The sequence below is a fragment of the Salvelinus fontinalis genome, chromosome 18, assembly GCF_029448725.1.
Source record: "Salvelinus fontinalis isolate EN_2023a chromosome 18, ASM2944872v1, whole genome shotgun sequence".
Taxonomy (NCBI): domain Eukaryota; kingdom Metazoa; phylum Chordata; class Actinopteri; order Salmoniformes; family Salmonidae; genus Salvelinus; species Salvelinus fontinalis.
The window spans coordinates 26,294,037-26,313,254 of record NC_074682.1 but is presented as its reverse complement, the minus strand read 5'-3'; the positions used below and the strand labels follow the sequence as shown (position 1 = coordinate 26,313,254).

At 43.5% G+C, this 19,218-nt stretch overlaps 1 protein-coding gene across 1 annotated transcript in view; it reads left to right on the top strand.

The window, feature by feature from the left end:
• Positions 1-18,833, top strand: part of rhobtb3 (Rho related BTB domain containing 3) — a 32,982-nt gene extending 14,149 nt beyond the window's left edge. The window contains exons 3-12 of the mRNA XM_055868779.1: positions 79-271; positions 3,740-3,897; positions 4,334-4,442; positions 5,694-6,098; positions 9,649-9,758; positions 10,433-10,538; positions 11,522-11,695; positions 12,726-12,892; positions 16,375-16,471; positions 17,315-18,833. Coding sequence (XP_055724754.1) covers positions 79-271; positions 3,740-3,897; positions 4,334-4,442; positions 5,694-6,098; positions 9,649-9,758; positions 10,433-10,538; positions 11,522-11,695; positions 12,726-12,892; positions 16,375-16,471; positions 17,315-17,433 — 1,638 coding nt within the window. The 3' untranslated portion in view covers positions 17,434-18,833. The remainder of the gene's footprint in view (positions 1-78; positions 272-3,739; positions 3,898-4,333; positions 4,443-5,693; positions 6,099-9,648; positions 9,759-10,432; positions 10,539-11,521; positions 11,696-12,725; positions 12,893-16,374; positions 16,472-17,314) is intronic.
• Positions 18,834-19,218: the final 385 nt, after the last annotated feature.

The window sequence follows — 19,218 nt, the reverse complement described above, 5'->3', positions numbered from 1 at the left end:
TGAGGCTTAATCTGGGTCCGGGAAATGGTCCCTATAATGTTCATGCATTACTAATGAGATTGGTGTGTGTGTGGACAGGATCTGTTGGACAGTGACTGGGCCAGCGTGCGGAGCGTTCTAGAACAGGCTGACATCCTTGTTATCAAGTACTCGGTCAACGACAAGCTGGCCTTCCAGCAAGTGCGCAACGGATACGCCCCTAGACTTCGCCCCCTCCTACACCACTGGGGCATGCCTGTTATTCTGGTTGCTGTGGGCGCCCGCCTAAACGGTGAGACAACATTGGTCTATCCTCGACCACAACACCATTTTGTTCTGTTGTGTTCTTGTGCTATATTTTGTATTGCCGTGTACCAGTGACGGTCAGTGCTGTTTCAGATGAGGGAGGACAATTTTTTTTTTTATGAGCATGGCCTTATTTCTATTACAACATATTGGGTGACTGTCATCATATTCCATTCACCCAGTTAAATGTAACAGCGATAGGTTTAGGCTACTACACTACATCAAATGTTCCCTATACCCATCATGAGGTTGCAACAACCTAGCCTATGAGTGAAAGTTTACAACGTAGTTGCACACAGGTTGAGAGACACATTTGAGGTGACAAACAGTGACACATGGACAGACAGTGACATTCAATACCGCCTTGCACACTCTTGCCTGCATCTAGCTGATCTAGGGTGTAATCCTTAGCCCTACAGTTGCAAACAAGAGTTTCTATTGGACAAATTCAGGTATGTTTATCCCCGTTTTGTGCCATTTGCTTCTGTTGAAAAAACTTTTTCAACAGAATTGGCGGAATGAATACACCCCTGATCACACGCACACACAGTTCACAGTTTCATAGCAGCCACGTTGTATTCCTTCTTGCGTCTACATTATGCACTCTCCTCCTTTCACCTCTTCCCATCGCCTGTGGACTTCAATACACAACACATCAGCTTTATGGGACCAAGCGAAAAAAACTTTCCAAGCCAAACCGCTACACACAGCCTAGATCGTTGTCACCATATTAGCTAAAGTAACGTCATAGTCAGCTAGGCTAATAGAACTAACGCGTTCGTGAACTCGCTACAATCATGCAGTAACGTTACAGTGTACAGTCAGTAAGCAGTTACACCGGTAGGCCCCGGTGGCAATAAATTAGTTAAACCAAAAGCTTGCCTTGACTTGGAACAGTTCCAGTGTTTTGTTGGATAGTCATAGCCAGCTAGCTAACATAGCAACATGCTCTGTTTGAGCAGGGTGTTTTTGTAGGCTAAACTAGCTAGCTGCATTAGCTAGCTAAGTAAGTGAAACTGAAAAAAATGACACTCTCTCTCTCTCTATATATATATTTCTCTCTTGCTTCTCCTTCATTTAGGAATAAATTAATTTGTTAAAGAAAATAGTTGAACAGTTTTTATCTCCCCTTGAGTCAACTACCCACCACATTTTATGCACTGCAGTGCTAGTTGGCTGTAGCTTATGCTTTCAGTACTAGATTCATTCTCTGATCCTTTGATTGGGTGGACAACATGTCAGTTTATGCTGCAAGAGCTCTGATAGGTTGGAGGATGTCCTCCGGAAGTTATCATAATTACAGTGTAAGTCTATGGCAGGGTGTGAGAAACGTGAGCCTCCTAGGTTTTGTATTGAAGTCAATGTACTCAGAGGAGGACAGAAGCTATCTGTCCTCCGGCTACACCATGGTGCTACTCTGTAGAGTGCTGTTGAGGCTACTGCAGACCTTATTTGGAAAATAGTGTGTTTTAATTAATTATTTGGTGACGTGATTATATTTACTATAGTTTTATCTAAAAAACGTTTTAAGTGTTTTAAAATGTGTATTTTTTATTAAATTCACTGAGGAGGATGGTCCTCCCCTTCCTCATCTGAGGATCCTCCACTGCCATGTACTTACCACATGCCAGGTTGTCATTGTCTTTATTAATCTGCCTGGTTAAATAAAGATTACATTTTGTAAAATGAGTCGAGTGGGGAAGTTTTGCTCGGCAGTCTTACAATCCATTGTAGTCAATGGTTCACTCAAAGCACTTTTAGAAACACTGACATTGACTGGATATGAGGCCTCTCACACCACTCATAATAGGTTATGGCTTCCAACCATGTTAATGCCATCTGACATAACTCTGTTATGATGCAATAAACTGAAACTAAACTAATATCATCCAAAAATATAATCTATACCATTTTGTGTCTTTTGAAAGTATGGCTACATTACATACTGTAGGAGCAGAGGAAATGGCTGAAGGAGTGGATTTGTCTTTTCAGTTAAGAGGATGATTCTCATTTTATGATTAAATCTCAAACAGGCCCCAGGCTTTTGCATCTAAGTAATGTGTCTTCATGGTTTAAACAACAAACAGTCCAAACCCTGACACACACACCCACACACACTTTGTGTGGTACAGTGACACCTGGTATCACCCAGGTCAGTGGTATTAAACTAGCAAAGTATTAACCATCATGCCCACTTTAATGTCTATGCTTCTGTGTGTCCCCATCTTTTTTATTTCAGTGGTGTAAACGAATACACCACATTCATGATGGGTTATTTTTAGCTTGGTGAGATGCTTTAAGATCTTGCCAGAGCTTCATTGCAAAATGATAATAGTATTTGATAACACTTTGGTGGTGAGAGAGGTGGCTTGTGGGATGGTGGTGGATCTGACACCCTGTTTTTCTATTGTTTTGTCACTGCTTTATTGTCTGTGCTAAAGCTATCCCCAAATGAATGTGGTGGATGACAGCTGTGTGCAGTTGTTTCCTGTTGCCTTGGTTAGGTGACTTAGGGCAAAATCATTGCAGCACACATCACACACACGCACAAACGCACAACAGACAGTGTCTACCTTTCACTCTATGCCTGCAGTTTTATTAGCAGAGTGATTTATTCCTTGCATTTGGCACTGAGCAGACCGCCCCACTCTCGCTCTCTAGCTCCTTCACCACATCTTTTTACTTCTCCCTACATTTCCCTCTTAAATGTAATCCAGAGTCCACAGACGCAGAGATGCGATAATCCGGCTTCCCATTGTGATATAGCTGCGTGGCTCTGAGTCCACCATCCGCAAGGGACTCAAAAGCCCAAACGCACACCTCCCCAAAAATCCCAACCAACACGGCTCTGCGTACGTGTCCTCTATTAATTTGAATGGGGTGACTGTTGGAGAAATTGCTACACCGCACTGAGAATTCGAAAAGTATGAACGGTCCAATATTCTAGAACACTGCTGTGCTTACAAGTACACATTTAGGATTCTGATAGATGCGTAATTTTTTCTTTATATTCTCGCTCTCTGACTTTGTCTCTCTGCATGTAGGCTGAAGTATGCATATGCAGGGTATGTCTATGCATGCATTGTAAATCCATCTGAATGTCAGTATGTGCTTATATCTATGATGGATAACATATAATAGAGAGATTTTCTGCTGGAAGTTTTGTGGGTGGTACCGTGTTTTTGTGCACTGAGTGTGTGTGTGTGTACATCACAGGAAGTTGGTGGCACCTTAATTGGGGAGGACGGGCTTGTGGTAATGGCTGGAGCGGAATTTGTGGAATGGTATCAAATACATCTAACACATGGTTTCCATGTGTTTGATGTCATTCCATTCGCTTTGTTCCGGCCATTATTATGAGCTGTTCTCCCCTCAGCAGCCTCCTGTGGTGGACATTTAGAGGAGGTACATTTCATCCTGTCTCACTCACCTCTCCTGTCCTCTCACTGTCTAGATGAGGGGCCCCCCTGCACATGCCCCCTATGTGCATCAGACTGGAGCAGCTGCGTCCCCCACAGCGAGGGCCTGCAGCTCTCTAGGGACCTGGGGGCCACTTATCTGGAGCTACCCTCCCTCAACCATGTCTTTGTGAGCCGCTACTTTGGCAGCGTGGTGAGTGTCGGCATCTGCCAGTTATGAAGTGATCATTGTTTGATGGTGTGATTTATGACTGGTGTGTGATCAATGTTATCATTCATCATTGATGATCTAGAGCAGGGATGCAATGCCAGGCCTCAGGGGCCTGATTGGTGTCAAACCTTTGCCCCAGCTAACTCCATTAATCAACTAATCATATGATCTTCAGTATAGAATGCAATTAGCTGTGTTTGCTAGGGGTCGGGAAACAGTGTCACACCACTCCAGCCCCTGAGGACTGAATTTGCTCATCCCTGATTTAGATGCCAGAGTATTATGTTATTGGCCATAGTGCTAGTGGAGATAAGAATGGGACTGGATGCTGTGTGATTATAAAATGTTTAATTATGTCACAATTTTATCTTGGTGTGTATGTTTATGCTAACTAGGGTGTGTTTGTGTATGTATTCAGCTGGAGTACTTCATGATTCAATGTTTGAAGCAAAAGGCCAACGACCGTCCAGAAAAGAGACGTGGCAACAAGCTGAATGAGCCCCGCCCCCCTCATCTGGAACAACCAGGTGAGAGACTGTAATACTAGAATAGGGGCACCTTTAAATTAGTTCTATGTGTATATTATATCAACTTTACTTGTAGTGTTCCTCTGGGTTTAATTCTCAACCCTTTCTTGTTCTCCCTGCACATGCTACTGTTGTTATAAACATGGCACTAGATGTTTTGAATTATACATATATTTTTTCTTCTGATAATCACCCAACTATATGTGACTACATTTTAACCAATCAATTACACAGTTGGGTGTTTTAACCAAATGTATAGTAGACACAGAATAGTCAAATTACAAAATGTATACAGCTGGACCAATCTAATAGATACCTTACTTTTGGGGGATTTATTTAGCATGGATTCAAGATCTGTGAGATCTGAGATGAGAATATCAGGACTATTTTTAGCTCATGAGATTAATTAGGAATTATGAAAAGAGAGTAATTGCGCATATCCAAACATGCCAGAGGAGCTGAATAAATAATTGGGGAGTTTCCTGCCCAAATGGGATCTTCGACTGAAGGTTAGTGAAAATACATCATTATACAGGTGACCTGACGAAGATCATATATATCATGCTGGTTGAAACGTTGTTTAAACTTTGTCGCTGTATCTTAAGCTTCAGTAGATGATCACATTTTGGTTGTAGCAAACTGTGATTGCACATTTGCTTCCTTTTCTCAATATAGAACATAAACTTTCACTGCTTTATCAAAGTTTAGAATGATCTTTTAGTCAGCCCCTCACCCTATAGGGTTCATTCTTTGTTTATTCCTGTGAATGTGTAGTACAAATACTACACCTATCTGTGTTCATGTACAGAGCACACGGCTAAGCTACAGTAAACATACTAAATATAGCAGCCTTGCCATTTAGCCACTATGTCTGATGAACTTTGACTTGGTGATTGACAGCGAAGAGCAGCACTGCCAAAGTAGGTGGGTGGGTGGGTTGACTTGCCTGGGGCCCGTCCAACTCTACTTAACTCTCTCTCGCTCTGTAGTGCAACATCCATTAAATATGAAGTGCATTGATTCCTGGAGAAGCTTTCCTGTAAACCAGGCTAAAACTGAGTGGCAATAAAAAAGTGATGAGGTGCACAGGGGTGCAGCGTGGATTAAGCAGAAATAGGATTATAATAGGACATTGATTTACCTTAACAGTGTCTCTGTTTACCTTTTAGCTAATACTCTGCTTTTCCCTCATCCCCTCGCCCAACTCTCTAATCTCTCTCTTTCTCTCCCTCTCGCCATCCATCCATCCAGCACGTCTTCCGCCCATCCGAGTGGAGGAGTCCAGCTTCTCTCAGGACCTACAGTGGCTGCTGGAGCGCGGCGCCCAGTTTGCCGATGTAGCCTTCTACGCTGGGGACTCTGGGAAGGAGCTGGGCTGGGGGCATGCCGCCGTCCTCTGTGCTGTCAGCCCCTACTTCAGACAGCTGTTGCTGGGGCCCAAGGCCAGGGATAGGCCCATCTCGCGTTGCGCCTGCCGGGGGGACGGCCGGGGAGAAGGGGGACCCCCATCACTGCTCTCCACCTGGGATGGGGGTCTGGGCAAAGAGGACGGGTTGCGGCCTGATGGGCATCTGGCTGGACGGCTATCACGCCTGGTGGTAAAGGACCCGCTGCTGTGCCTGTGCCTGTGGGAGACGCTCATGTTCCTCTACCGAGGTAAACTACTGGTTCAAGTGCTGTTTGCTATAAGCACATGGAGCAGAGATAGAAAGCGAGGCTGTAGCTACAGTGGGCTCCAAAATTACTGGCACCCCTGACTGGCAATGCACAAACAATACTTCAAAAAATATAAACAATATAATTATAGAGATAAACTCAAAATACCAACATGTGAGAAATACTGTACTTTAATGTTTCAATGGAACCCACCAAAATCATACAATTATTTAATACTAAATACATTTCACCAAAATCAAGGTTTCATAATTATTGGCACTCCTCATTTAGTACTTAGTGCAACCACCTCTGGCAAGGATAACAGCATGGTCTTTTCCTGTAATGTTTGACAAGGTTAAGGAACACATTTGGAGGGATTTTGGACCATTCCTCTATGCAGATCCTTTCAAGATCCTTCACATTCTTGGGTTTGTGCTTATCAACTGCCCTCATCAACTCAGCCCACAGGTTTTCGATTGGATTGAGGTCCGGCGACTGAGTTGGCCATGGCAGAACATTGATTTTGTTGTCACAGAACCATTTCTGTGTGGATCTTGAGGTATGTTTTGGGTCATTGTCTTGTTGGAAAGTCCACATACGGCCAAGTTCCAGCCTTCTGTCAGAGGCAACCAAACACTGTTAGTAGAATGGCCTTACTGAAGAGCTCAGTGACTTTCAACATAGTACCGTCATAGGATGCTACCTTTCCGACTGGTCAGTTTGTCAAATTTCTGCCCTACTAGAGCTGCCCCAGTCAACTGTAAGTGCTGTTATTGTGAAGTGGAAAAGTCTAGGAGCAACAACGGCTCAGCCACAAAGTGGTAGGCCACACAAGCTCACAGAATGGGACCGCAGGGTGCTGGAGCACGTAGCGTGTAAAAATTGTCTGTCCTCAGTTGCATCACTCACTACCGTGTTAAAAACTTCCTCTGGCAGCATCGTCAGCACAAGACCTGTTCGAGCTTCCTGAAATGGGTTTCCATGGCCGAGCAGCCGCACACAAGCCTAAGATCAACATGTGCAATGCCAAGTATCTGATGGAGTGGTGTAAATTTTGCCGCCATTGGACTCTGGAGCATTGAACACACGTTCTCTGAAGTGATGGATCACGCTTCACCATCTGGCAGTCCTTCATACAAATCTGGGTTTGGCAGATGCCAGGAGAACCCTACCTGCCTGGATGTCAACTGTAAAGTTTGGTAGAGGAGGAATGATGGTATGGGGCTGTTTTTCATGGTTCGGGCTAGGCCCTTTAGTTTCAGTGAAGGGAAATCTTAACGCTACAGCATACAATGATATTCTAGACGATTCTGTGCTTCCAACTTTGTGGCAACAGTTTGGGGAAGGCCCTTTCCTGTTTCAGCATGTCAATGCCCCCGTGCACAAAGCGAGGTCTAGACCTTGACCCCATCGAACACCTTTGGGATGAATTGGAACGCAGACTGTGAGCCAGGTCTAATCGCCCAACCTCACTAATGTCCTTGTGGCTAAATGGAAGCAAGTCCCCGCAGCAATGTTCCAACATCTAGTGGAAAGCCTTCCCAGAAGAGAGGAGGCTGTTATAGCAGCAAAGGGAGGATCAACTCAATGTTAATGCCCATGATTTTGTAATGAGATGTTCGACGAGCAGCTGTCCACATACTTTTGATCCTGTAGATAGTAGTGAAAAACTGAAAATCTGAGTAGCCATTTAATTAATTGTTCAGCAGTTTGATGGCTTGGGGTAGAAGCTGTTCAGGAGCCTTTTGATCCCAGACTTTGCGCTCCGGTACCGCTTGCCGTGCGGTAGCAGAGAGAACAGGCTTTGGCTTGGGTGGCTGGAATCTTTGAAAAATGTTAGGGCCTTCCTCTGACACTGCCTGGTATAGAAGTCCTGGGTGACAGGGAGCTCGGCCCCAGTGATGTACTGGTCCGTACACACTACCCTCTGTAGTGCCTTGCGGTCCGATGCTGAGAAGTTGCCACACCAAGTGGTGATACAGCCAGTCAAGATGCTCTCAATGTTGCAGCTGTAGAACTGAGGGCTCATGCCAAATCTTTTCAGCCTCCTCAGGGGGAAAAGGTGTTGTCGTGCCCTCTTCACGACTGTGTTGGTGTGTTTGAACCATGATAGGTCCTTAGTGATGTGGACACCGAGGAACTTGAGGCTCTCGACCGTCTCAACTACATCCCCGTCGATGTGAATGAGCGCGTGCTCAGCCCTCCGTTTCCTGTAGTCCACGATCAGCTTCTTTGTCGTGCTGACGTTGAGGGAGAAGTTGTGTGTGTGTTGTCTGTGGCTTTTCTCATTCATTATGGAAAGTGATTACTGTAGTGCTCAAGTTGGCAAGCTGGGACCTGGCTAATTCATGCCTTTACATACATGTGAGGAAGAGTGACTGGCTGAGCATGTGGGTGTGTGTATGTGTGTCTGCAGCTAAATATATTTGTCTAAATGGCATCTCTGTGAATTGCTTGTGTGTGGGCTCACATGCACGCCTGTGTGTGAGAGAAAGTGGGGATATTTGAGAAACAGAATGGAATGGAATAACTACACTTATGAAAACACCAGTCTCAACGTCAACAGTGAAGAGGCGACTCTGGGATGCTGGCCTTCTAGGCAGAGTTGCAAAGAAAAAGCCATATCTCAGACTGGCCAATAAAAATGAAAGATTAAGATGGGTAAAAGAACACAGACACTGGACAGAGGAACTCTGCCTAGAAGTCCAGCATCCCGGAGTCGTCTCTTCACTGTTGAAGTTGAGACTGGTGTTTTGTGGGTACTATTTAATGAAGCTGCCAGTTGAGGACTTGTGAGGCTTCTGTTTCTCAAACTAGACACGCTAATGTACTTGTCCTCTTGCTCAGTTGTGCCCCGGGGCCTCCCACTCCTCTTTCTATTCTGGTTAGAGCCAGTTTGTGCTGTTCTGTGAAGGGAGTAGTACACAGCGTTGTACGAGATCTTCAGTTTCCTGGCAATTTCTTGCATGGAATAGCCTTCATTTCTCAGAACAAGAATAGACTGATGAGTTTCGGAAGAGAGTTCTTTGTTTCTGGCCATTTTGAGCCTGTAATCGAACCCACAAATGATGATGCTCCAGATAATCAACTAGTCTAAAGAAGGCCAGTTTTATTGCTTTTTAATCAAAACAACAATTTTCAGCTGTGCTAGCATAATTGCAAAATAGTTTTCTAATGATCAATTAGCCTTTTAAAATGGTAAACTTGGATTAGCTAACACAACTTTCCATTGAAACACAGGAGGGATTGTTGCAGATAATGGGCCTCTGTACGCCTATGTATGTATTCCACGAAAATCTGATGTTTCCAGCTACAATAGTCATTTACAACATTAACTATGTCTACACTGTATTTCTGATCAATTTGATGTTATTTTAATGGACAAAAAATGTGCTTTTCTTTCAAAAACAAGGACATTTTTAAGTGACACCAAACGTGTGTGTGTGTATATATATATATATATATATATATGTTAATGTTTATATATAAGTCTGTCTGTTTCTGTGGTATATATGAGTGTTTGTGTGCCTGTGGTTCTGGTGTGATCCAGGGGCATGGGAGTGGGAGCACCTCCAGGAGGCCATGGGGGAGAAGCTTAACAACTCTCTGGCCGTGGCTCAACTCATGGACCGCATCCGCTCCTTCCTGGGCAGAGACAAGGTGACCCAGAGGCTTGAACAGATACAAATGCACGCACGCACACACCCTAACCCCAAAATAACACAATATGTGGCTCTGGTCAAAAGCAGTGCACTAAATGATTCATTTGGGATAGAGTAAACTCTCAGATTGAGCAAAGGCAATGTGATGTGGGACTTAACATCAGGAGACACGTGACATGCAGGGTCATAATAAGATCTGGTGATGAGGGTTGAGTTCATTCTTTTTCAATTCCATCAAAAACGAAGTGTCACTTTTGCACTAGTTCTTATCAAGGAGCATTTCATATGTTTGGTTTCAAACCATCAGTGGAATTGACTAAGCAGCTGAAAATCAATGATCCATGCGATGTTATAACAAAATGCAGCATAATGAAGCCATGGGTTTGATATGCAGACTGCTCTGGAAGCGAGCCTGCCTGCCAGTCTGTTTCAGCATTAGCCAGCTCCATTGAGGCGGTCTTGGCAGTGAGGCCAGGGACAGTGGAGTTACCTGCTGCTGAGGCAGGCTGTTAGACAGGCTATTTTGATGCCACGGGGGAGCTGGATGTGGAAGCTCAGAATGAAATGGCACTTATGCTTGTAAACACCAACAGTGGCGGAATTCTCAGACTTAACCCACGCTGTGTGTGTGTTGGTTTGTGTGTGCGTGCATGTGCGTGTCTGTGTTTGTAGGGTCCCAGGGACACGCTCAACGCCCGAGCCGCCCAGCTTGGTCCTCAGTCTCTGGTCAACCTCTTCAATTCTCCTCTCTACTCTGATGTAATTTTTATGGTGCAAGGCAAGTTCACACACCCCAGACAATTACATGTAGTGCCAGGTCACCTTTTTTTACTAAACATGATTAGCTGATTCCTTCATTGGGGGCTCTCAGGGAGTCAGTCCATTTCATTATTGCACCGAATAGAGAAAATGCTGTTAACATAATTCAGGGTGCTTCGTATGACATACACTTGCTATACAATAACCACAGTGCAAGATTGTCCTTTAGAAATGTATGTACAATTCATGTCTTTATGTGCAATTATTGTATCTTTTTTGGGGTATAAACACTCAGTAATGTTAAAAATCCCCTGATATTATGTTACAGATGTGTGTGTAAATTTTTTTAATGCCTTTGATGCAGCAATTGTACATTTTTCTTTTTAATAATGAGAAACTACTGCATGGTGACGCCAGGCTCCAAGTGCATTAGCAATCATCTACAATAACCCATATAATGAAATGCATTTCTTTTCTGCTCCTGACACTTCAAAATGTCCACTTTGCTTCACCTGTGCTGCATCCAACTGTAGAGAGCACTTTCATGAGTGTAACAATGCCTGTCATTAGATGGAAAATACTTCAAGACAACCATTATGTCATGCTTTATAGCGGTCATAAGGTCTGGGTTAATTAAAATGACCCATTCCTGGAAGGCATCAATTCATAACTATGACAGTTTTAGATTAAATTCACCTTGCACCTAGACTGTGTATGAGAAGATCATTCAGTAGATATGATTGGCTGATGTGAAGCTGTAATGTGGAAGCTTGTCAGAAAAGTACAAGAAACCGACAATAGCTGTAGCTATTATCCTCAGCTGTATTGTGAAAACCTTCCGTCTTACAACTGGGGTCTGTCAGGGAAACGATTAGCAGCATGTTACCGAAAACCTCTCCCGGAGGTCTTGCTGTGAAGGAGACTGTATAAAGGAGAATGGATTCTAATTCTCAGTAAGTTGGTCAAAATAAGGATTCAATTTAAAAACAGACTGTGTTTCAGGGAGTGTGTTACCGGCTCACCGGGCGGTCCTGGTGGCCCGCTGTGATGTCATGGCGGCTATGTTCAGCGGGAAGTATGCGGAGGCACGGAGTCGGGTGGTGCCCATCCACGGAGTCTCCTCTGACACCTTCCTCTCCTTCCTGGAGTACCTTTACACTGACACCTGCTGTCCTGGTGGGTCCACTGCAGTGCAGGAACAAAAACAGGCTCATTATAGGCCGGGGCCCACCCACTTTAGACTGCTGTATCTGAAAACGCTACTACCGGTAGCTGTCAAATCCTTTCTTCCTCCGCCCTTGTTTCCTCAATTCCTCACCTCACTCTCTAAGTTCATTGGAAGAGGAGGTCCGAGGGAGGGACCGTGGATCCTCTCCGCCAATGTGCTATTAGGAGAGTGTGTGTAATTGAGGAAACAAGAACGTGTGAAGCAAGAATTTGAGGGCTAGAAACGTTTTCACACACAGCCCAGGGGTGGCTTACCCTCCCCCTGGACAACTACGGAGTATGCAGGCTTTTGCTGCAGCCTTGCTCTCAATAGTATTAGGGCAAAACAATTTAACGTGCACCCAGGAGGGGACACAGGACCAAGTTTGGGAAACCCTGCTCTAACCAACACTTGGATTCAGCAAATGAAGGTCATTATTATGAGCAGCTGATTCTCTAGAAGCAGGTGTGATTCAGCAGGGCTGGAGCAAAAGCTTACAAACCCAGGAGAACAGAATCCTAAACTTAAGATAAAGATGTATTTCTATCTGCAACCTGTCAGTGAACATGCCCCAGGTCCTCAGTGCTGCTCAGTACAGGCTGGGAAAATGAATGGCGGTGGATTTACTCTCAGATGGAACTAACAGTATCTCATAAGCCCCAGAGGGATTTGACTGACAGCTCCCCCAAAATGATTGACAGGCTGGGGGAAGATCAAGAGCAATTGGAGTGGACATCGTGACACTACGATATGAAGGATAGTACTGTAGGCCGATTTGTTTGAAGCGGGAGGGATTTTGTGTGTTTGTGATGTTATCTTGGGGTTGATATGTTTCACAGCTGGTTAATGTGATATGACAGTACAGCGACGTGTGTGTGTGCTATAAATCACAAGTGTGCATTTCAACCACAATTTACAATCAAATTTGTGCATGAGTATGATCATTTTCTAAACGAGGTTCCAGTATGTTTGACTGTGTGTGTGTGTGTGTGTGTCCAGCCAGTGTATTGCAGGCCATGGCCGTGCTGGTCTGTGCAGAGATGTACCAGGTGAAGCGTCTGCAGCACCTGTGTGAGGTGTGTGTATGCGCCTACCTCCAGAGCATGCCTAGCCGAGAGCTGGCATCAACCAGCATCAGTGTGATCCGCCTTCTCCGCAGGGCCAAGGTTAGTGTGTGTGTGTGAGAGATATACAGTTGAAGTCGGAAGTTTACATATACCTTAGCCAAATACATTTAAACTCAGTTTCACAATTCCTGACATTTAATCCTAGTCAAAATTCCATATTAGGTCAGTTTATTTTAAGAATGTGATATGTCAGAATAATAGTAGTGATTTATTTAAGCTTTTATTTCTTTCATCACATTCCCAGAGGGTCAGAAGTTTACATACACTCAATTAATATTTGGTAGCATTGCCTTCAAATAGTATAACTTGGGTCAAACGTTTCAGGTAGCCTTCCACAAGCTTCCCACAATAAGTTGAGGAATGGGCCAAAATTCACCCCTGACAGAGCTGGTGTAACTGAGTCAGGTTTGTAGGCCTCCTTGCTCGCACACGCTATTTCTGCCCACAAATGTTTTATAGGATTGAGGTTTATTTATTTATTTTTACCAGAGGACATTTCTCCAAAAAGTACGATCTTTGTCCCCATGTGCAGTTGCAAACCGTAGTCTGGCTTTTTTATGGAGGTTTTGGAGCAGTGGCTTCTTCCTTGCTGAGCGAACGTTCAGGTTATGTCGTTATAGGACTTGTTTTACTGTGGATATAAATACTTTTGTACTGGTTTCCTCCAGCATCTTCACAAGATCCTTTGCTGTTGTTCTGGGATTGATTTGCACTATTCACACCAAAGTACAAATCTCCTTCCTGAACGCGTCTCCAGAACGCGTCTCCTTCCTGAGCGGTATGACGGCTGCGTGGTCCCATGGTGTTTATACGTGTGTACTATTGTTTGTACAGATGAACGTGGTACCTTCAGGCGTTTGGAAATTGCTCCCAAGGATGAACCAGACTTGTGGAGGTCTACATTTTTTTTCTGAGGTCTTGGCTAATTTCTTTTGATTTTCCCATGATGTCAAGCAAAGAGGCACTAAGTTTGAAGGTAGGCCTTGAAATACATCCACAGGTATACCTCCAATTAACTCAAATGATGTCAATTAGCCTACCAGAAGCTTCTAAAGCCATGACATCATTTTCTGGATTTTTCCAAGCTGTTTAAAAGGCACAGTCAACTTAGTGTATGTAAACTTCTGACCCACTGGAATTGTGATACAGTGAATTAGAAGTGAAATAATCTGTCTGTGAACAATTGTTGGGAAAAATTATTGTCATGCACAACGTAGATGTCCTAACCGATTTGCCAAAACTATAGTTTGTGAACAAGAAATTTGTGGAGTGGTTGAAAAACAAGTTTTAATGACACCAACCTAAGTGTATGTGAACTTCCGACTCCATTCCAAATCGACCCTTACTCCTTAACCTCTCCAAAACATTGGAAGCAATATGGTGAAGATTCTCACAACCAGAAACTCACATTCAGATATACAGGAGTGCCTAGAGCAGGGCTGTTCAATTCCGGTCCTTGTGGGCCAAATCACTTCTGGTTCATGTTTTTAACTGGTAGTAAATTGCACTCACCTGGTGTCCCAGGTCTGAATCAGTCCCTGGTTTGAAGGAGGGCATGAACACCAGATGTGATTTGGCCCTCCAGGACCAGAATTGAACAGCCCTGTCCTAGGGGAAGGATTTGGTACTCAGCAAGAGTATGTATGTGTTCTCTTTTCTGTGTATGTGGCTAGCTCCCACAATCCTCAATGGTCTCCTTTCCTTCACAACCTGACAAAGACCATGGGTCTATCATCTGACCATGGTTCTAAATAATATTCCTCTGCTTGTATCCATTCCTTATCTGCACTGACAAACTTCTCCAGCAGCATCCTCCACATTGCTTTCCAGAGAGATGAGACAAGGAGAAAACACTTGACTATTGAGATGCACCCCTTGGTTTCAACAAGGTTTATAACTGTGCCAATAAAGAGAGAAATTATTAAATAATGCTAGTATTTTTTATATATTTTTTTACATTTACATTACATTTAAGTCATTTAGCAGACACTCTTATCCAGAGTGACTTACAAATTGGAAAGTTCATACATATTCATACTGGTCCCCCCGTGGGAATTGAACCCACAACCCTGGCGTTGCAAGCGCCATGCTCTACCAACTGAGCCACACGGGACCGTTACAATCCTTACCACAAACCTGAGAGGATGTGGTTGGTGAAAGCCACTTGTATCCTAAGCTGTGAAGCGTTTCTACCATTGTGCTGTCACCTATCCAGCTTTCAGGTCATTAGTTAAAAAAGCTTGAGGCAAGGAGAGCATATGCATGCATGCACATTTCACAGGGTTGGAAAATGACATTTTCCACGTGGAAGTCATTGTTGTATTCTGTCTTGTAGTTTCTATTTTAAAAGCTACAACATAGCTGACTTACCTCCTCCATATCCCTCTCTTTTTAGTGACAGTACATATTTCCTCAAACAGCTGACACGTACCACATTTACCACCAATGACCCATTGTTATTCGGGATACTCAAGTATTCTGTTTTGAGTTGATGCATATAAACATCATATCCCTACATTTAGTTAAAATCTCAGTTATGAGAAACTTGGATAAGAAGCCTGGGCTATGCCGATTTTAGACTTGATACTATGGCATGTAAACATCTTAGCCCGTTTACTGTTTTTCGCAGTCTGCGAAGTCCGTTTTGCATATCATGGATGTTGTGTGTTGATGTTTTCATCTGATTGTGAAACAAATAACTTAAAGTAACCTATCTGAGTAGTTTGATCCACCATAATAATTAATTTGGCTGATAGTCCGTATTGGACCATATAGCCTACTGGCTACTTTCACCCCTAATTTCGACAAGTTTCTGTTTATAATTCCCGACATTTGGTAGGCCATTTATTTATCAACTATAGTTAGATACATGCATCTTCTCTTCTGTTATAACTTGTTGCCATAAAGTAGTGCTCCACAGAATATTGTCTTAACTAGATTACTAATGAATTATATCGATGTAACAAGGGTAAAGTTGTCTTTCGTTTAGGGACTGGGGAGAAAAACGCATTAACTCAAACAGTGAAAAGATTCCTGTGCAAAATGTCATCAGTTTGACTGGTTTTAAGAGAATGAAAAGCTGAGAAAACGATTTAACACGTTTCTGATAAGATTTCAGTTGGTGTGGTGTGCATATTTTATGCGGTTGAAATACTGTCTGCTTGTAGAAGTGTCAAATGTAACAAAAGTTACAGTACATTTGCATTTTCTCATGAGATGCTGAAAGAAATTATTTATCCACTCCTGTTCGAGATAAAATTAATATTTGTTCGATCATTTTAATGCAAGAAATGCATACTTCTGCAGGAGTTAATATTATGGTACAAATGAGAGGTTATAAGCTTACAGTCAGTGTCCATACTTCAGTAACTAACCCATTTAAACATTTGGAATATTCGGTTCATGGATACAGGCATACTCGTGAGTGGGATATCAAATAAAACCTGAAGCGGGATATGAGCTACTTACTATCAGGAATACTGTGAGTATGTAAACATGGTCACTGTTCCCCTCTCTCACAGTGCCACAATGCAGAGCAGCTGTATGTATGGCTACTCCACTTCATAGCCAATAACTACCTAATCTTCAGCCACAAGCCTGACTTCCTGGAGCTCTCAGGTGAGAAACCATAGGGCAGATCACAGGGCATATTAATAAGTCAAAGCTACTTACTAAATACAACTGGTGTTGCAAGCCCCATGCGTCAACCAACTGAGCAATTGGACCTGCATGACAGTCACCATAAGCTATGGCTGATGCAAGCTGTTGTGAAAGCTAATGGGTTTTTGTATATAATTTATCATATGATAAAGTGAACTGTAAACCCATTCAGTAGACATACTGTCAGTTTTAATAGCACAGATTATTATGTAGAGGACAAATTCTGAAAGGGGACATATTACAAGTGACATTAATAATTATGACTGCCGATGTAGTGGAATAGTGGATTGCTAAAGCGTGTAAAAAAACATTTACACTGTACAATTTTGTAAATAGGGCTTGCACACCTACGACGCTAAATTGGCGTTTACCTTTCCTAATGCCTGTCAAGCCACGGGGTCCCTGGTTATGACAGATTTAGAAGACACACTGGTTAATAAGCACACAATGCACGTTTAGTAGCATCTACAACAGGTTTATTTCCATTAACAATGTCATCGTACACAAGTGCATATATCAGGTCAAATGGACGGGTCTGGAAGGGCACAAGTGAAGAGATACAAAGACTAGACAGTAGGCTTACTACACATTATTCACACTGGTGCAGTTCTCAGGTGTATGTAAGCACAGGGGTATCAGGCAGAACACTTAGGCGGCTTGATGGCTTCATTGAAAATGTTTGTTTAGGCAATGACAGAAAAATGTATCCTGGCACTGTTTGTGTGCGAGAGCGAGAGGTTAACATGCCGCCATGGTGATATCATCACGGCAACCTTGTGTTTTTGTCGTCTCGGTTGACAGAGGAGGAGCGGGAACAGGTGGAGAGACTGCGCTGGCCGTCCCGAGGCTACCTGCAGGAGCTGAGCGAGTATCAGCAGCGCCGACGCAAACTCAAGAAGTCCCGCTGCCTCGTCATGTGACACCCACCTGCCGCCACACCCTGGAGAAATAGTGAGAGACAGAGAGGAGAAGGTGTGGGGCAAGAGACAGAGGACAAAGAAGAGGGGGAAAAGGTTGGCAGGGAGGACTTGAGAGAGAAGGAGAGAAGACGCTATAAAGAAACCAGACTTTAATTCCAAGCTATCTGCCTGAATTAGGCAGTGAATAAGGGGAACAGAAAGCTAGGCAGCTTGGGAATAGAAGACCCAGAGGGTTGAGCGTGGAGCAGAAAAGGTCAAAAGGCGACGTCAACGGGAGGTGAAATGCAAGACTGACGCACCCCGGTCCTTTAAGATCAACACCTGACTGTCTTTGGGACAAAATGACTGATCTATTTAACCAGGGAGAATTTCAAAATGACATACTAGGGTGGAAAAAAGAAAATGGCTACATTCCAGGTTTATCTTTGCAGTCGCGGTGGCTGCATATTTCAGAAGATTGCTATAGCATACTTGTGGTTCCTGAGATGTAAAGCCTTCTTCAGGCACTGTGCAGCTGCAAAAACATAACCTGTCCATAGAGGATGCATCTATGGCCCGGAGATTATTGGTAGAAAAATGGCTGTGTCCATGGCGAACCCTAACCCTTTTCAAGGCAAATTAACTGTGTATCCATGTAGAATGGACAGTGATCATCTTTGCCATCTCCACACAGGAGATGCATATATTTTTTATTTAAGTGAAGATGGTGCTCAAATGAACATATATGCACGGGAAACGTTCAAAGGAACAGGCTGAAACGCATCTAAAACGTTTGGGAGTGTTCTGTCTAATGAACGTGAACATTGATTGTGCATCTATAGAGGATGTCTATTTAATCTATGGACACAATCCTCCAGTCCCAAATCAACCCATGGCACTACACCCTACACACTTGTTAATGTCCCCTTCCTTCATATCCATAATGGTTCATCCAGAAATGTCTAGGGCTATAGGAGTTGATTTTGGTCGAGGCCACCATAACTGTGAGTATATAGTGGCCCTACATGGTTGTCTTACTGGGTTCTTCTGCAATGCTAAATCCTCAAAAAGAGAGCACCCATGTTTAACAGCATTGGGGCACCTGGAGACTTAACACACACACGCGCACACACACGATCATTGAAACCCTAGCCAAACAACACCTCTGGTTTGACCACACCTCATGTGTATTTTTTTTGCCATGAGATTATAATTTGATGGTGCTGCAACTATTTTTGTACTGTGTACTGCCTGTACCAGGGTGTGTTTTGTAACGTCTGGAGAAGAGCTAACTGCATGTGGAGACTAGAGGGTGTAGGTGTTTTATTTGGTGACCAGCCGGCCATGGGGGATGGTTGTGTACAGTGATAATGGTGACCTGAGTCACTCGGAATAAAAATACGTTTTAGAAGTACACGTTGGCACACCGCCTACTGATTCGTTATTGTACATCTGAAGACATCTCTTACTGAGCAGTCACGAGTGTGTTAGTATGCATTAATAATGCACATACAGTACGTCATGTGTTGAAGGTTAGTCTGAAGCTTAGTTGTTTCTCTTGAATTTAAACTGTATAAACTCACACACAATATGACTTGAAACAATTTCTAACCCCCCCCATGCTACATACACACACAAATCAAATGTATTTATACTGCCCTTCTGATATCTCAAAGTGCTGTACAGAAACCCAGCCTAAAACCCCAAACAGCAAGCAATGCAGGTGTAGAAGCAGTGGCTAGGAAAAACTCCCAAAAAAGGCCAGGACCTAGGAAGAAACCTAGAGAGGAACCAGGCTATGAGGGG